The following is a 20,473-nucleotide window of genomic DNA, read 5'->3' as shown; positions in this document are numbered from 1 at the left end:
CAAGCCACTTATAAACCTCAAGAATAGAAAGGCTAGATTGGACTTAAAAAAAAAAAAACATCTAAAAAAGCCAGCACAGTCCTGGAAAACCATTCTTTGGACAGATGAAACCAAGATCAAACCTCTACCAGATGATGGCAAGAAAAAAGTATGGAGAAGGCATGGAACAGCTCATGATCCAAAGCATACCACATCATCTGTAAAACATGATGTGATCTGTAAAACATGGCAGAGGCAGTGTAATGGCTTGGGCATGCATGGCTGTCAGTGGCAGTGGTCACTGAAGAGGGTAGAGCAGACGCACACCCACAGCAACCCCTAGAGATAACAGCCTGGTGCTCAGTAGTAGAGGATACGTCAACCTCAGGATTAGGCAATGGAACAAAAATACTGACACACAAGGCTTGATTTGCAGGAAAACCCTTGCTTTAATTCAAAGTGCGGAAGTGCAATGTTTCGGGGGCCACGCCCCTTTCTGAAGCATACGGAAACCATAGTGAACAAGGTATATATAGAAAAAACAATTAAGACATTTGCATACAAAATTGAAAAATCTTTTTTTAAAAAAATGTGAATAATTATGAAACAATGACAGTCCACATATCTCCCCACATGTGTTAATGTAGGTGTATTCAAAACAAGTCCATAAGCGGAAAACCGATTGTTGAAAAAAAGTTAAAATGTCCATAAAACATTAATAGTTAAAAGTCCATGTAAGTGTGTAATATTGCTCAAAAATCCAAAGTGAAATCAGTAAAGTACAACATGATAACGCAGCTGCAGTTACTGTATAAACTAAAAGACACAAAGTAGCAAGCAGTGGAACTAGAAATATCATGGCAATTAATGTATTATACAAATAGTTACAAAGTATATAACTCACCCTGCATGTATAGGAAAGGGATTAGGAAGTTTTTATCTAGCCCTGGGTTGTAATCAGAATGGTTTTCTTATCTGTTAGGAAGGAGAAAAGCATAATTAGTGAACAGATAAATATTTCTAAGGGTAAGTCCACACTGGGCGTTTTGGGGAGATTTGGTCCGAATGGCCGACTTCGGAAAAGAACCGCCGCGTTTGATTAGCGCCAGCATTTTTTAATTTTAGCCGGCGCAGAGTCAGGGAAGGTGTTTTGGCCGCTGCAAAAATGAGGTAATTAGTCGCCAGGCGACCAAATCTCTCTCTTTCTTTTTTTGATTTATCACTTCCCTTGTTTTCTTTATTGCTCATTGGGTTTGCTGGTGTGGGTGGTGGTTGATAGTTTCTTATGGTGGATTTGTGTTCATTTAATATAACTTTTATGGGTCTAAATGTTTGTCCCACATACGCCAACCCACATGGACATTTGATGCAATATACCACATCATTAGTATCGCATGTAAAGAACCCTTTGATGGTATGTTTATAGCCCTGAAGAGGGTGTGACCAAATTGCCTGGTATTATACCATTGCAATGGCCACAATTCCTACAGGGAATTTTGGACTGTCATTGTTTCTTAATTTTTTCCATTTTTTTAAAAAATATTTTTCAATTTTGTATGCAAATGTCTTAATTGTTTTTTCTATATATACTTTGTTCACTATGGATTCCGTATGCTTGAGAAAGGGGCGTGGCCCCGAAACGTTGCACTTCTGCACTTTGAATTAAAGCAAGGGTTTTCCTGCAAATCAAGCCTTGTGTGCCGGTATTTTTGTTCCATTGCCAGTGGGACACTAGTGTTTATCCATGATGTGACACAGGACAGAAGCAGCCAAATGAATTCTGAGGTGTTCAGAGACACAGTCTGATCAAATCCAGCTAAATGCATTCAAATTGATTAGGAGGCGTTTCATAATGCAGATGGACAATGACCCAAAACATACAGCCAAAGCAACCCAGAAGTTTATTAAAGCAAAGAAGGGGAATATTCTTGAATGGCCAAGTCAGTCACCTGATCTGAACCCAATTGAAGACTAAACTTCGGACAGAAAGGCCCACAAACAAACAGCAACTGAAAGCCACCTCAGTAAAGGCCTGGCAGAGCATTAAAAAGAAGAAAATCTGCTGATGTCCATGAGTTCAAGAATCAAGTACTAGAAATGAACATTTTATTTTCAGTTTTTCAATTTGTCCAAAGGATTTAGTTCCTCACTTTTTTATGCAACCTTTTTGTTCAACCCACTGAATTAAAGCTGAAAGTCTGCAGTTCATTTAAAATTCATTGTGGTAATGTACAGAACCGAATTTAGAAAAAAAGTTGTCTCTGTCCAAAGGCTTATGGGCCTAACTGTAGCAGGTTGCAAATAGGGTTGCCACCTTTTCTGGAAAAAAATACCGCCTTCCTATATATTAATCTTTTTTCCCTATTAATAACATTGGGATCAACCATAGTTTTTACCGGCCAGGCCGGTAAAATACCGGCCAGGTGGTAACCCTAGTTGCAATCCTCCACCACGTGTCCTATGTAGGGTTGCCACCCGGCTGCTATTTTACAGGCCTGGCCTGTAAAAATGATGGTTGATCCCAATGTTATTAATAGGGAAAAAATATAAATAACCTTAGTCCTATGCCATGTCAGTGGTGTAGGGATTTAATTTATTGACAGGGCAGCCATCAGGGGGGGACAGGGGGGAGAGTTGTAAGGGGGCCCGAGGGTAAGGGGGGCCCGGCCACCCTTACTTGATTAGCCGGGCCCCCCATCTTTCTGAGAGCTGCTGACTTCGGGAAGGCATGGACGTTTAAGGGGCCCTGGCCACCAATTTCTTATAATGGGGGGGACTGGCCACCATTTTTTTTTCTCATGTGGGGTCCTCCTAGCCACCAATATTTTTTATGGGGGGGGGCCTGGCCACAAATGTTTTTTTATGGGGGGCCCTGACCAACAATATCTTTTTATTTTTTATTAACATGTGGGAACCCTAGCCAACAATATTTTATTTGTTTTTTTACTGTGTGGTGGGGAAGGCGGACCTGTAGGTGGGGCTTGTGGTGGGCGCAGCCCAGGGGGCCCAGGGAATTTTTTCGTATGGGGCCCTGAGATTTCTGATGGCGGTCCTATCTATTGATGTATTTCACAAAAGAAAAACTGTGGTACCGTGTTAGCCAGAAGCAAAAATAACAATTAATAATAAAAAAACAAATACAAAAAGTATTGTACAATTTTTTTTTTATATTTTGCCTGATGAAGGGGCCCTGGTGCTCCGAAAGCTTGCAATGTATTTTTATTGTTAGTAAATATAGTTATCGCTTCTACACTACTTTTTGTATTTGTTTTTATTTGTTATTTATATTGACGTATTTAAAACATAGCATTGTCTATATTCACGCCAGCTTCTGACCTTCCCCTTCAAAATAACTTTCACCAATACTACGCGCGACAAATCATAACAATTGTCCTCGACTGTCTCTTGTTTCCATAAGATCGACATTCTTTCTGCTAAGATTTTCCTTCCACTTGAACGCAAGCGTGTGTATGTCACGTGTTCTAAAAGTGCTTCGCTTTAGTGGTCGCACCGGTGATGACGTTAACCTGCACCCGGAAGTGTTTGATTGCGCTGGTACCGTCCCCACGTGTGTAGAAGTAGTGGATTTTCTTCTGCAGTTACGGCCCGAGTCTCGGGCTCTGAATTTCCGAACAGCGGGCATGGAGAATTTCCAGCTCAGCTTGTCCGGCCTAAGGACAATTGCTCAGAGAAGTGGCGGGGAGCTGAACAAGTTCATGTCGAAGCAGGTGAGGGTTAAGAAAGGGGAAAAAAAGAAGGCAGGAGACTGATAGATACGATTAACACTCCCGCCCCTACCCGGGGCAAAATGCAATTAGTTATCATGTAATTAGTAATCAGTGGATCATTTAAATATTAAACACAAAGTTTGTTGTCGTTGTCAAGCGTTCTGATGGAGATTGTAAATAAATGATAAAGCTCTCCAATATTATGTTTTCCTAATTCAGGCTGATTATAGTCAATAGTCATTTCCCTTCAGGTACATTATGTTGGGCTGTGGCTGCCAGGGACTTTTTCATTGGGCTGTGGGCTATGCATTGGCTCGCAATCGGCCTTTTGTTAATAATGCAGGCAGTGTTGGGAATACATTTTTTTAGTAGTTTTAAAAACTGTTTTAAAGTAAATTATCTCTTGGCTTATGTAATGTTTGGTTTACTGACAGATCTATTAAGTAGATTTGTTATTTTGTCTAAGCACAGTGTCTTTTTTTTTTTTTTTTTGTCATTTATGAAGTTATGTATCTGTCTGTAAGCTGATTATCATCTATTGATATCTGTCTGTTGTATTAAATACTATGTAAAGCCTTCTCACAAGGGGTGGGCTATGATTATTATTTCATGTATCGTGAAATCAAATGCATGGATCAAGCCATAGTTAACCCAGATCAATTGGTATGATGTATGCAGGGATGCTCTGAGACAATGATCAGTAGATCTTAAGACACTGTCAACAAACAGCTTGTCTAAATCACAATCATATTTCATTCAACGGGACATATTGTCACAATGCAGCAAAACATTTAAAATAATGTAAAATACAAGAAATGGTTTTTATTTTTATACATTTTGGGTCTGTATTGGCTTGAAAACTGCATCAGACATTGCCATCCTGTAAAAGATACCGCAGTATTCGAGCGCTGACTTCCAGAATGCAAAACAGTCTATTTCCACAAGCCATCAGGTATCTCAACTCCCAAGGACTGAACTGAATATATTCATAAGGAACTCAAATGTCCACTTTGCCCAGCATGACCGTGTACTAGAGTTGTTGTATAGCACCGGGGGGTTCTGGAGGAACGTCATTTCGTTTCTACTATGTACTTTAGTTACTGTATATGGCTGAAATGACAATAAAATCCACTTGACTTGACAGTCTTGTCACGTCGGATCAACGATGCGACTTCATCCGACATTTCTATCTCTTACCTTATTTCTGTCACATGCGACTTGTCGCAGGCTTTTGTCGCATTGCGTCGGATCGCACCGAGAACGTCCATGTAGTCCTACCCTAAGACAGCTCTGTGCAGGCTGGGAACACACAGGACAGAGGGTGGGAGGGGAGGAGTTTGCTGCTACAGCAGAGTTCAGCCTGTCAGTCAGTGCTGTGACCACTTCTTGTGAGAGAATGAACAGACACTTCCACTCTTTATTTCAGCCCAGACTCAGAGTAGAAAGGATCTCTCTGAAGCTCTGATATAATGACAGTTTCAGGAGGTAAAATGCTTTCAAAACTTTTTTCTTTGCATCATTACATGTTTTCAGGAAGGATGAGTAATATATCTAGATATGAAGGTTCTATAAAATGTCTCATTTAAGGTTACATAAGAAATAGTTTTTCAAACAAGTCCTAAAAGTAGATGAAGAATCCTTGAGAATATCATGTAAATTAAAGGTGAAATCAGATCTGGTGTTTTCAGTCAGTGGGAAGACTCAGGTGAGTGAGAGACCCTGTTTTATTAGTCTATGTGCAGGACCGATCAACAGTTACCATAAACTTTTAGATGCAATCATTGCTGCACAAAGGGGTCACACCAATACTGGGAGCACAATTCACTTACTTTTGCCTCAAACACGTTATTGGATCTTTTTTTTCCCCAAACATTATTTTTGTTGAATTTGTTTTACTAAGGATCATCTACTTTTAGGACCTGTTTGAAAATCAGACAATGTTTTAGGCCTACATTCAAATTAAAATTTTTATAATTTTAAAGGGTTCACAAACTTTCACACACAACTGTACAGATACGACTTTGTAATTAGTTTGTGTATGTGGGACACTTTGTAAAGAAAAAAGGAGCTCCCAGTGTGGGCAATCATGTTTAGCGACAAGCAAGAGCATCTTCTGGAATGCTCTTTATGCACATGCGTGTGATGTCACACACATGCATAATTTAGCAAAAGATGGGGCAATATTATCCTTACCCAAATATGACCATCTGCTCCCTTCTGTTGCAGGTGGCCTAGTGCTCAGGATTGGGGGAGCAATTTGGGGTTAGCTCTATTAGCCCAACAATTTTTGGTTGATAGGTGAATGATTTAACTGTTTGTTCACCTTTTCCTAGAGTTGCTTGGGGTGTTCTTAAAAGGGAACTCCATACAAACATAACTTCACTTTTTGAAAAGTAAACCTAATTTCAAGCAACTTTGCAATATACATCAATTTAAAAATATGCAGACTTCATGATTTTAAAGGTTTCTGACAGTTCCCTAAGCCTAGCTCTCCTGCTGATCTTTCTGACTACTTTGCTGAGCTGGCTGACTACTGTTACTTTGTATCAACAGCCATCTGTCCTTAGCCTGCATCCTCTAAACCCCACAATTCCCTGCGAACATGATTTTAATAAGACACTTAACATCACAGTGCAATTCATTGTGGGTTATGTAGTTCCTGGCACACTGCACACTTCGCGTTAAGATATGAACCTATCAACAGCTTGCTGGACTTAATAGGGAACTTAAGCCTGTCTTTGCTTGTGTGACTGCAGGGATTTGATTTGCTGACCAATAGGGAGTGCCAATAAAGAGGCCTTTTAAAAGATATTAACTTTTAGCCCAAAGTGAAACCAGCACCATCAATTCTTCATTATTGTTACCATATTAGAATTGTTTTTGTTATTTTTAGTGCTATGTCTTTTTTTATTTGTTCATTTAATTGTATTGCAAAGCTTTGAATTTGTGTATGTGGAAATTAAATGGTGTTCTGTTTCATGTAATGAAGAATGAAACTTGAACTATGGTTCTTTCTACAATTGTTACTGTCAAGATTTTCATCTTTAAAGGGGTGGTTCACCTAAAAGTTAGCCATTCTATTACATATTAAAAGTTTATGTCTAAGCAACTTTTCAATTGCTCCTCGTTATTTTTTTTTTATATAGTTTTTTTTAATTATTTGCCTTTTTCTTCTGACTCTTTCCAGCTTTCAAATGGGGGTCACTGACCCCTTCTAAAAACAAATGTTCTGTAAAGCTACACATTTTTTGTTATTGGTACTTTCTATTACTCATCTTTCTATTCAGGCCCTCTCCTATTTATATTCCAGTGTCTTATTCAAATCAATGCATGGTGGCTATGGGGAATTTGCACCCTAGCAACCAGTTTGCTGAAAATGCAAACTGGAGAGCTGCTGAATAAAAAGCCAAATAACTCAATAACCACAAATAATAAAAAATGAAAACCAATTGCAAATTGTCTCAGAATATCACCCTCTATCACATACTTAAAGTTTAACCAAAGGTGAACAACCCCTTAAACTGTATGATTATATCTATTTTTAAGAACTATGTAACAAAAAGGCTTCTTTATTATTCCTCTCTTGCAGATATGGAGTCCCCAGGACAGAGAAGCTATCCTCAACATTTTAGGCCAGCTGTTGTTGGACAAGGAGTGCACAATTCTCATTGGGCGACAACTTCGACCTTTGCTTCTGGATCTCTTGGAGAGAAATGCAGAGTCAATAAGAGCTGGGGGCCAGATTAACCATGATCTTCATGAGAGACTGTGTGTGGCAATGAGCAAGCTAGTAAATTGCTATCCCGATGTACTTCCGTAAGTAGTTTATTGTTTTATTTTTATTTTTGTTGTTGCTGGGAACTTTCCGCCTCTGCGTATTAAACCTGTGCATTTTCAGGTAAGCTGTACTGTAGCTCCCTCTTGTTTATAAATTCAGATATGCAAAGATGACATTTTTGTATTAAGTTTAAACAAATTAAAGATAAGCATTATGGACAGTTTTTAATTTCATTTACACAGTATCCATAATGGAGTCAACATGTCATGTATGTCATTGCAAAATATTTTCTAATTATTGTGGGCCTCTCAGATTGCCCTCTTTATTCACAGGCTCACAGACTACACTTCAGTTTTCAGGGATAGTATAAAATCATTGTTACCCAGATACAAGGCTGAAAAAATCCTCTGCAATCTTTGTCATTTTACCCAAATGGACTGTTGAAATGAAGAAAACTTTGGCTGCTTTAGAGGTTTCCTTTTGACACAAGCAATCTTAAAGGAGAAGGAAAGGTTAAAACTAAGTAAGCCTTATCAGAAAGGTCCATCTAAATATACCAGTAAACCCCCAAAGTAGTGCTGCTCTGAGTCCCCTGTCAAAAGAAACACTGCATTTCTTTCCTTCTATTGTGTACACATGGGCTTCTGTATCAGACTTCCTGCCTTCAGCTTAAACCTCATTGCCCTGGGCAAGAGCATGCTCAGTTTGCTTCTCTCCCCCCTCCCCTCCCTTCTCTACTGTAATCTGAGCCCAGAGCAGGGAGAGACTCAGGCAGGAAGTGATGTCACACCATGTTAATACTGCAGCTCCTATCCTAAAAAAATAGAGAGTTTATAGAGCTTTTTACTCAGGTATGGTAAAACATTCTACAGAATAAATATAGCATTCTAGCTTGCACTATTGCAGATAATCTATTGGCAATAAAATGCCTCCGTAGCTTTCCTTCTCCTTTAAATGTAACTCTTTATATCGCTCACTGGCTAACAGTATCTACAGTGTCTGGCAAGTCTGAATTTTGCTATAGACATCAGTACCTAAAGTGCCAGATTGTTAAAGTGTTCATTACTTTAACTATAATGATAATGGGAAAGGACAAACCAATATAATACAAATATATGGAAAATCTGAAAGATGTACAGCTAATAATTATATATATATATATATATATATATATATATATATATATATATATATATATATATATATATATATATATAGAAAGGTACATCTTTTGTGCTGGCTGGATGCAATTATTGTAGTGTAATTTAATTCAGTGTATTTTACTAAAAATAAATTCTCTGTTTAATGTCTAATTGCAAGCTTGTTTTTTTAGTTATATGGGTCCTTCTATTGGGGAGTTAACCCATTAGGTACAATCCTTAAGGAATTAAAGTCTCTAGTGCTTAGGTTACTGAGTTTATAGCAATCTGCAAATATAGCTAAAGGAGAAATCAACCTGTGGGGAAAACCCTGTACCCCCCACCCCAGGTAGACCTCCCCCCCCCCCGGGAAATGCTCCATACTCCAAAATTTACCCCCCCCTCGGCACAGATTCTTCCAGCGAAGTTCCACGTGTCTATCTTCCACGTCCTCTGTAAGCTGACTGGGAGGGGGGATCGCCGACCCTTAAAATTGTTCTAAATTGATACATTTAGTTGATACATACTTTGTCCCTGCTGAGCAGAGTCTCTGGGTTTCATTACAGCCAGCTGTTAGAATTGATACAATAGTTGCCAGTACTCCAGAGATGCTGCTGAGAAATGTATCAACTAAATGTTGCAAAATTGTAACAGTTTAGAGTCTGCGCCTGAATTACTGAGCTGCCAGACTCAAACACCAGAGACATGAACATTCAACTTTAAGCTTAGATTTTGGAAAAACTGTAAAAAATGGAAGGTAATTGAAAAAAGTATTTTTCTGGGGAACAATCAAAAAACAACTGAATTGAAAAAGTGTTTGGAAGGTGAACAACCCTTTTAAATACACTGAGAAGCAGTGGAACATGTAGCTCCATATAATAAATACAATCAGAGGCAGTGGCAATACATTAGTCAGTCAATGATTTACGACACCCCGGACCCCCTTAACCTCCAAAAAAGCAGGTTTCTTGAAGGCTGGAGAAGATTTTAGCGTTGTGCTTTTGGAACAAAAAAAACCACTACTACTTTTCTCTATTTTGGTGTGCTGCTAGATTGTGTTCGTTAATTGTCTAACTGACATTTTGAAATGCGAAATTGAACAGCACCATCGACTCTTGAAGTATTTAAAAAGCCTTTATTTATGCTTTTGTGGGCATCACCGCAACGTTTCAGGCCATGCGGCGAGTCGATGGCGCTGTTCAGTTTCGCATTACACTGTTTGCCAATGGGAAGTGGCCATTGCAGAACGTGCACCATCCCCAAAGAGTATTGAGAATCCATGTGCTGACTACTCTTTCTTCACTAACTGACTTTTTGATCCCAACACAGATATTTATCAAGATAACCCTTACAACCCTGGCCTCCAACTAAATATAATATCTAATTCTTTGTCTTTAGGTTTGCATTAAGATATTTTCAGAATGCCTCACCAGTGTTCCAAAGACTCTTTCTGGAGAGCTGTGACTCTGGTGCTGTCCGATATGGACGGAGACGCATGAAATTGAGAGACTTGATGGAAACTGCATATAGGTTTTTAAAAAGTGATATATCCTCCTTTCGAGAGATGTGGGATTGGAGTGTCTGTTTGCCTCTTCTAAAAAGTCACGATCTGACTGTCCGATGGTGAGTACCCGAGTCCTTGTAATTTCAAATACTTATCACTCAATACATTATGCAGCAAAGGAGAGAGAAGGAAAAAATAGTAATAGTGTTCAGTTCAGTTTATTATCACACAAACAATCATACAATGACAAGTGTTGTATGCCTACTCACAAGTGTGTCCCATTATTATGAGAAAAACTGCAGCATATCGAAGGTCCGGACTTCACATTGGCTAGTCTTTGCAAAAACAGGGTTCCGCCTGAGTAACAATGAGACTTTACACACACAGATTATTTTTCTTTGCAAAACTATTTTTTTAAAACATAGAAATGTAAAAAGTTTCCATTCATTTTTGAGTTTCTTTTTTAGGTTGTATCAAATGTGACATTGTGTCTAACGTCTTTGTTTTTATAGGTACACTGCCCATTGCTTGGCTTTGGTTACATGTATGTCTGATGCAAATAAACAGATATTCTTGAAGAAAATGTTTAACGCAGATGAACTGATTAATTTCAGGCTTCAGTAAGTAACGTATCTATGCATTAAGAAATACAAATATTTACAGTGCAGGCACTATAATGGCTGTGTTTTGTTTCAGATTCTTGGATGAACTACAGAACCAAAATCTTGAGAGAGGTCTATTGATGGCAAATCAGGAGAGGACTATGTGGCAGATAAAGAGGTGCCAGCAATATACACAAGGTCATATTGTATCTGTCGACCTTTGTTTGAGCGTTGTTCCAGTGTGTGGCGTAATCCTACCTAAGAAACAGCAGAAGGGACAACATTTGGTAAAGGAAACCTTTAAACTAAATTATAAAACTTTTATTCCCTTATGTACAAGTTTATAAGTCAAGTTAGTTAGAATGTATGTATATTAAGGATGCAATGAATCCACTATTTTTTTTCATTTGGCCAAATCCTGAACTGAATCTGAATCCTAATTTACATATGCAAACTAGTACCAGAAAGGGTCAAAGAGAAGTGTGCAGTTAAAAAAATTCTCACTTCACTGTTTGTGTTTTACAAAAAGTCACGTGAATTTAGGGGATTTGGATTCAGTTCCAAATCCTGCTGAAAAAAGCTAAAACCTGGCTGAATTCCAAACTGAATCCTCTATTCGGTGTATCCCTATTGTATATAAAATATTGTGTGTGTATATCAATCTGTCTATATCTAGTAAATAAAGTAGCACACACTCTGTATAGTATAACAAATCCGTGGGTTCACAAAAAAGCTCACATGCATACAACTTTTGGCGCAGAACTTGGGGAGGGAAGCTTAAAGTTTATTAAAGGAACATTATTATTAAAGTAACGCTAAAAAAGTAAAGGGTTTGTTTTAAAGTAAACTAAAATATTATGCACTGTTGCCCTGCCTTGGTTCAACTGATGCGTTGGCTTCAGAAAGACTACTATCGTTTTTACAAACAAGCTGCTTTGTAGCCATGGGGGCAGCCATTCAAAGCAGAAAAAAGTGAAAAGGCACAGGATACACAGCAGATAATGGACAAGCTCTGTTGTATACAGTGGGCTTCTACACAGCTTATTTGTAATCTACTGTGTATCCTGTACTGGAATGGCTGCCCCCATGGCTACAAAGCAACTTGCTTTTATAAACTATAATAGTCTTTCTGAAGTCAACACACCAGTTTTACCAAGGCAGGGCAACAGTATGTTAAATGTTCATTCCTTAAAACCTCTTAAATTTGTTGATGCCTGTGTAGTAAAATATAATGAGGTATTGAACTTCAAACTATATAACTCTATGACAGAAACAAAACACAACAGTGTTAAACATTGTGTAAACTAAAATTATATTTTTGCATCCCTTTAAGTATTATTTGCTTATTTATCTTGAGAACATTAAAGTAAGCCAACTGCAAGTTTATTTATAAGATTTTTTTTTCTATTTCCTGTAGGAGGAGGATATTGGCCAGCTTGTGTTGGTGGAATCTACTTGCAAAAACCTCCATAGCCTTGCCCTAGCTGTCTCCTACCAGAATCCTGTTCTTTTGGAAGGACCAATAGGGTGTGGCAAAACTGCATTAGTGGAGCACTTAGCCACTGTTACTGGACGCCACAAGCCTCCCGACATTTTAAAGGTTCAACTTGGAGATCAAACTGATAGTAAGGTATATAAAGCTCAAGCCATTGGCAACTTAACTTACAAAACAATTCAGATGTCAGTTTCTCAGTATGAATAAAATATTTTACAACAATATTACAGGAAGTCTCTTGGTGTGTTTGACATTAATAAAACCTAGATAATTTTTTGTTATATTTCTATTGAAGCATGCTTCAACGGCTTTATCGTAATACATTTGACCATCAAATTCTATCATGAAATGTTAATCTACCAAAATATAGTTATGGGTCATTTTATGAAGGATTGTGGTTATCTAGTTCTAGCTATGTAGCTTATTCATAGGGTTGCTTTACTGGACAATAATTACAGCATCCCTATGAAATTAAAGGTGCAGGATGCACCTAAAAACCTACAATTTCATTCTCCCTATTGTTTTATTTTACTTTTTTTTTTAAAAAATTTGGCTGTTCTTTAGCAATAATTAGAAAGTTGGGCTACTTCACTGTCCTTATCCCCCCATTCCTTTATAAACAGGACATTTTGTTCAAAACTGCCTATCTACCTTTAAACAAACCTCTCCCTTATCTAAGCATCAGCTATTTAGCAGCTCATTATTAGGGACTTATCTGGGAACTGAAGTTCTGTGGGACTAGAAGTGCTAAAGTGAATATGTCTTCGCATTTTTTTTAGTGCCAGAATTAATAAACCATAGATATTTCATAATTAAAACAATAGCAAAAAAGTATGTTTAACACAATTCCTATTCCTTCAGCTCATGTTTAAAAGGGATTTTTCAGATCAGTTTCGGTAGGTTTTTTCAGTTTTAGTGGTAAATTTAAAATAAGATTTGCATTTGTTGGCAAAAGTGATTTGCACCCTTGCCAGAGGGAAAGAGCATTTTATAATAATAGATTATAAAGTCTTTTCTTTTTTTCGCTGATAAGTGAGAAATGTTAATGTTTTTTTTCCTGAGAATTGCACAAAGTTCTCCAACAGTTAGGCAATATTTAGTAGGGATGCACCGAATTCACTATTTTGGATTTGGCCAAACCCCCGAATCCTTTGTGAAAGATTCGGCCGAATACCAGACCGAATCCTAATTTGCATACGCAAATTAGGGATCGTAAGGGGAAAACATTTTCTACTTCCTTATTTTGTGAAAATTAATGACAATTTCTGTCCCCACCCCTAATTTGCATATGCAAATTTCGATTCGGATTCGGTTTGCCAAAATTTGCTCTATCTGTACCTGGGCTTTTGTGTCATGGTGGCCCTGGGTAATGGCACATCAAACCACTAATAGAGGCCGATTCTCCTCCTGTGTTTAACCACGGGCCTAGAATCCGCCTGGTGTGTCTGTAGCCTTAGTATTTATTAATTTAATTATTTTGGAACTGTTAACATTTCTTAAATTGCTATGTATTTACTCGCCTTAACAACCTAACATTTTTATTAATGTCAGACTGAAGGGCTGATAGAAGACTACTGGAGTACAAAGATAAGCAATAAAAGGCTCACATTCACAATGCTAACACCTTAACCAAAGGGGGTCACTTTGGGGAATAGAAAAGAAAAGTGTCTTGCTTAGTGGACAGAAAAAAACAAAATGGAAAAAGACCAACATTAGAGCTTGCTACATTTGTTTAACGATAAGCAAAATATCGCATTAGGAAGGAAAAAGTAAAAGTAAAGCAAAAATGGTGTTCTCAAGAAGAACTGCAATCTGTATAAAACATGGTGGAATAAACACCCATAATGTTAAAAACATGTTATGATAAGAAATTTTACTATAAACATTCATGATACAGTTTAGAAACTCTTTTTTTAAATAAAATTGCAGTTAAAATCCATATTTTTCCAGTCTCTTTGCTTGGTCTGACTTTTCAGGAGTCCAGTATCCTCTAACTTTAACAACTTTAATTAGCCAACTTGCAACATTGTTTTAGGGGTCATATTCAGGAGGGCAGAAAAAGTAAACAGTGGGACAGTTAAAGCTTTCAATAGCAATAACATTTACAAATGTCTTTAAACATTTTTTAAAATGTTTAAATTATGTATATTTGAAAGTTGGGAAATTATTTTTCTTTATGCAAATTCATTTTTTTATTGAAATTCAGCATCTCCAAAAACATTAGTAAAAGCCTGACCGTTTCACATCTTAATCCATATTCTACATGTTTTAAATGTTGCTATATGAGTAGTTTTTATATAATTCTATAGTAAATTTTGTGCTAGCCCAGACTGCAGGAAATTCTTGGATTCATTTATTTTAATTTATTTTATGTGCTTTTACTAACTCCAATGTCATTATTTGGATCCATTCAAGAACCATGTAAATGGTTTTAAGTTTTCTGGTTATGGAAGTGATGGATGCAGTAGAACTGGCAGTTCATATGGATGCTGTTTTCTTATTGTTCCTTTTGTTCAGACAATTTACTAAAATCATTGAACTGTATCTGTAAATGCCTCACTGACATTGTAGATCAGAAGATTACACTTTCAGTTTGGGCTTACAGTAACAATCGGGCAGTATCGCAGCGTGGTTTGATAAAGGCAACACCTGAATGACAAATATGACGCTCAGGCAGGATAGTCAAAATGGTCCTCGCTGATCACAGCAGCATTAGAAATCAGTATGAGTGTTATGGTCCTTATTTTACATCTCGGTGTTCGTTTGTTATTAAATACAAAATAAATGCAAGCCTTTCATTTTAATCAAAGTTCTGAAACACATTTTTTTATGAAACAGGAATCATATTGTTTTAAGCCAGGTTACTATGTTACCCACCCTGTCCCTATCTGGCAGGTTTTCTTTATAAGAGCAGTTAGGTCAACTGAGCCCAGTGACATTATTGCTAGCAGCTTGCACATCAAGCTTAAGCATATTGTGGCTGTAGCCAAAGTCCTGGCTTGAAAGAGATAAAAAAAAAAAATATATATATATATATATATATATATATATATATATATATATATATATATATATATATATATATATATATATATACACATACATAATTACTATTATTATTATTATATTTTTTTTTTTTGCCTATGCAAGTAAAATTAGCTTGCATTAAAAACCTGGGAATCCGGTTGTAAAAATCTGTACCAGTAAACATTTTTACAAATAAAACGAATGTATAAATGGAGAGAAATATTCCTTTAAAAACTTTCAATTTAGATTAGTCAGACATTAAGTTGTGCCATTCCCCAATTTTATTTATATAATATTATAGTTACATGTTTCCGACAAAATTGCTCAGTGTATTACTTAAGTGTATAATATCCACAATTTTAGATGTTGCTGGGAATGTATCGCTGCACAGACATTCCAGGAGAGTTTGTATGGCAGCCAGGAACCCTCACCCAAGCTGTTGCCAATGGACATTGGATCCTTTTGGAGGACATTGATTATGCACCATTGGATGTGGTAGGTATCATCTTTTGCCAATTTAAGTGTTAAAAAACCTTGGGTACCTTAATTTTACAAATTAGCATTAGAATCTTTCTGTTGCTTAAATCAGCATTGTTTTCTTATTATGCACAGTATTGTTAAAAAAAATCTTAATTTCAATAAATGCATGATTTATATAAATTTTGATAAAGTAGGTAGAAAATTACTATTCTTATTGTTTTCAATGAAAACATATTAATTAATTATTGTTAAATGAGTTAAATTAACTTTTCATATTCTTATTTTTCATATGTTGTTCTTTTTTGTGCTTTTTCTTCATAAGTTTGCATAAGATATAGCTTGTAATGGTATCACTTGTGCCTAAGTTTAGCAAGCTCACAAGTACTGTCTTCAACTTCTTATAATACATAAATAACTCTGTGCTATTTTACTCTTATAGATCTCCGTGTTGCTACCTGTTTTGGAAAATGGAGAGTTGCTTATGCCCGGAAGGGGAGAGTGTATAAAAGTAGCTCCAGGATTTCAACTCTTTGCCACCAGAAGGTAGGGCCATAAAGTACATCGCATTGGAGATTATATATTTTTTCATATGTTTCATACTTATATTTGCCTTATTTATAGTACGATTAGTTCAAATTTGAGTTAACTTTCAGTATTATGTAGAGAATGATATTCTGAGACAATTTGGCCTTGGTTTTCATTTTTTTTATGGGTGGTTTGAGTTATTTATTCTTTTATTCAGCAGCTCTCCAGCAATCTGGTTTCCATGGTCCAAATTACCCTAGCAACCATGAATTGATTTGATTAAGAGAATGGAATATTAATAGGAAAGTGCCTATATAGAAAGAAAAAAAATCTTTTTTTTACCTTGCATAGCATTTGTTTTTTAGATGGGCTTCTGAAAGCTGGAAAGAATCTGAAGAAAAAAACAATTCATTAAAAAACTTTAAAAAATAAATAATGAAGACCAGTTGAAAAGTTGCTTAGAATTGACCATGCTAGAATATACTAAACGTTTACTTAAAGGTGAACTACCCCTTTAAGCTGTTGAAATAGTATAATGTGTGCTGATCTGTTTAAACGCTATACTGTACAGTAGCTGATTTTGCAGCTTATTGTTGTTAACTGGTTCAAATTTATTAACCATATAAACATGTGGCCCTCCCTGTGTAGAAGCAAAAATATTTATTTAAACTCCACAATATTAAGTTTGTGGAAATAATATTACTCAGCCTGAAGCCCTGCACGAACCCTTAAATTTTTTTTTTCATAGAAATTAAGACATGAGGTCTGCTTTTTGAACAAAGTGCATTATTCTGACACAAAGCACCATATTTGTTTTTTTTACTCCCATGCAGTGTTTTCACAAAGAATTCAAATATAATTGCAGACGCCCACAAATTAGCTTGTGTCCCAAAATATGAGTCTTTTGCAGAGCATAGTTTTCTTAGGATTTTTGTGTGCAAATTACATCCCGTCTGCCATGTGGTGTCAATAAAGGCATTAGTCAGCTGGCAATTAGTACAATGTTTAGATGTGCACTGGTGCTTGTGCCAAATCCTAAGGAGCATTTATAGAATTGATTACTATGAATGTCATCAAAGCACTCCTTTTTGCATTAATTTTAGCTGTTTGTAGTTGCACACACATTTCTTTTATTTACTCTCTGGTCCTATATCTTGCTTACCTTGCCACTATACATTGTAATTAAAATGACACACATTTTATTACATTTAGACTGTTGAGCTCTAGCGCTGGTGTGTGGTACCGCCCACAAAACACTCACGCTTCTTTACTGGACAAACACTGGACCAAAATACGTCTGGGTAACATGAGCAGAGAAGAACTGAAAGAGGTATGCAACAAATAACCTATAAAATAACTGATTTATATGTATAAACATGAGCTTAATGCTTTTTTTTTTTTTTTTTTAAATGTTTTTCCAGGTAATTCTGAAGCTTTATCCAAATTTGGAGCTTGTGACGGACAGACTACTTGATATTTATATACAGCTGACTGGAGATAAACATTTAGCAATATCTAGTATAGAAATGGAAACTGAAGCACTTTTACAAAAACCGTGGGAACAGAATGCACCAGACCATAGACCTAACCTTGAAGGTCGAGGGTTATCGTTAAGGTAGGACATGGTTTAATAAAATATAATAAAAATAGGGATGCACCGAATCCACTTTTAAAGATTCGACAGAATACCGAACTGAATCTGAATTCTAATTTGCATATGCAAATTAGGAGTGGGAAGGGGAAACTTTTTTTACTTCCATGATTTCCCTTCCTGCCCCCAATTTACATATGCAAATTAGGATTCAAATTCGATTAGGCTGGGCAGAAGGATTCCGAATTCTACTATATATATATATATATATATATATATATATATATATATATATATATATATATATATATATATATATATATTAGTTTTAGGAGGCATATTCTCACATTCAGTTTTGTGCCACAAAACAAAAGAGAAATGCATAATTACAGCAAGGCTCTCTTTGATTTTACGTTTTATCATTGAACCATTTTGATGTGCCAGAATGAATACAAAAGGGTTGCATGACTTCCATAAATACCTAGATGCCTCTTCTGGGTAATTTTCAAAGATCAGAGTGGGCAGATCTTGTACCTGACAGGAAGATGATCACTCTTAGTTTGAAGACACATGGAGGTACTTAGTAGCAGCTAATTTATACAGCTACAAAATGCTAGAAAATACCCTGCCATGGACCGTACTGAGAATTGCCTCTCCTAGAACACACGTAGAGACAATTATCAGTAAATTATCAGCATTGCTTATTTTTGTAGCTGCTACAAGTAGGTCAATGTATCTTCACCACCATCAACACTGGGTTATGCTAGCATACTTCTCAAGTACAAGGTACTATTTTATTGCTAGAGAAAAGGAGATCATTAAAAAAAACAAGAATTGTTTGCATAAAATGGACTCTCTGGAAAATGAACTTTCTAGATAAAAGATTCTATACTTAACGTGGAGGTCATTAATACTGTCTTAATCTTTCTTATTAAACTGGTCATTGTTATAAGAAGGAAAGTTACTTTATTTTGTATGCACTGATGGCTGGTTTTTCTTAGGGATTTGTTGAAGTGGTGCAACAGAATTATACACAACTTTGACAGTACTGCCTCCAGCACAGCACTTAATATATTTCATGAGGTAAGATGGGGTTTTCCATGGTGGGATGTACCTTAGATGACAATATACAGTCGTGTGAAAGTTTCTAAACTCTTTAAAATTGTCTATTTTTATAAGAATGGGACCTAAAACATCATCTGAATTCGTAAAAGCCGATGAAGAACAAATAGTAATTTATTTGGTCATGTATTTATTGAATTTTTTTTTTCCAATAACACATCTGTGTGTGGCAAAAGTAAGTGAAGTGAGTCTGGTGGTTTCAGTCAATGAGAAAACATAGTTACATAGTTAAATCGTGTTTGAAAAAAAGACAGTCCATCAAGTCCAACCCTTCCAAATGAAAACCCAGCATCCATACACACACCCCTCCCCACTTTCACATAAATTCTATATACCCATACCTATACTTACTATAGAGTTTAGTATCACAATAGCCTTTGATATTATGTCTGTCCAAAAAATCATCCAAGCCATTCTTACAGGCATTAACAGAATCAACCTCACTGTCCTCACTGTGAAGAACCCCAACGTTGCTTCAAATGAAAGTTATTTTCTTCTAGTCTAAAGGGGTGGCCTCTGGAACGGTGAACCACTTTATGGGTAAAAAGGTCCCCTGCTATTTGTCTATAATGTCCTCTAATGTACTTGTAAAGTGTAATCATGTCCCCTCGCAAGCGCCTTTTTTTTTTTTCCAGAGAAAACAACCCCAACCTTGACAGTCTCCCTTCATAATTTGTCTTCCGTCCCTCTAACCAATTTAGTTGCATGTCTCTGCACTCTCTCCATTTATATCACTCTTAAGGACTGAAGTCCAAAACTGCACTGCATACTCCAGATGAGGCCTTACCAGGGACCTATAAAGAGGCATAATTATGTTTTCATCCCTTGAGTTAATGCCTTTTTTTTTATGCAAGACAGAACTTTATTTGCTTTAGTAGCCACAGATTGACACTGCCCGGAATTAGACAATGTGTTATCTTCAAAAACCCAAGATCCTTCTCATTTAAGGAAGCTCCCAACACACTTAGGGGCAGATTTACATAGGGTCGAATATCGAGGGTTAATAAAAAATCGTTTGAGCGAACGATTAAATCCTTCAAATCTTTCGATTCGAAAGGATTTTCATCCATCGATCGATCGATTTTTCTTTGTCCAAAAAATTGCTAGGAAGCCTATGGGGACCTTCCCCATAGGCTAACATTGCACCTCGGTAGGTTTTAGGTGGCGAAGTAGGGGGTCAAAGTTTTTTTTTTTTAAAGAGACAGTACTTCGATTATCGAATGGTCTAATATTCAAACTATTTTTAGTTCGATTCAAAGTCGTAGTCGATGGTCGAAGTAGCCAAAAAAAATTTCAAAATTCAAAGTTTTTTTTATTCTATTCCTTCACTCGAGCTAAGTAAATGGGCCCCTAAGCCATTTAGTGTATAACTAGCATTTATATTATTATATAAGTTCATAACCTTGCATTTATCAACATTGAACCTCATTTTCCAGTTTGCTGCCCAGTTTCCCAATTTTGACAAATCACTCTGCAAGGTGGCAGCATCCTGCATGGGACCTA

General features: G+C 36.6%; 1 protein-coding gene across 1 annotated transcript; it reads left to right on the top strand.

Annotated features, from left to right (window-relative positions):
* The first annotated feature begins 3,593 nt into the window (after positions 1-3,593).
* Positions 3,594-12,449, top strand: mdn1.L (midasin AAA ATPase 1 L homeolog). Its single transcript, NM_001092154.1, is given in 6 exon segments — positions 3,594-3,707; positions 7,297-7,523; positions 10,023-10,247; positions 10,641-10,748; positions 10,825-11,017; positions 12,148-12,449. Coding segments are annotated over 6 exon segments (1,125 nt in total). The 5' UTR covers positions 3,594-3,620; the 3' UTR covers positions 12,433-12,449.
* Positions 12,450-20,473: the final 8,024 nt, after the last annotated feature.

This window comes from Xenopus laevis, chromosome 5L, assembly GCF_017654675.1.
Source record: "Xenopus laevis strain J_2021 chromosome 5L, Xenopus_laevis_v10.1, whole genome shotgun sequence".
Taxonomy (NCBI): domain Eukaryota; kingdom Metazoa; phylum Chordata; class Amphibia; order Anura; family Pipidae; genus Xenopus; species Xenopus laevis.
Note: the sequence above shows the minus strand (reverse complement) of the source record. Positions and strands in the feature narration are given on the sequence as shown.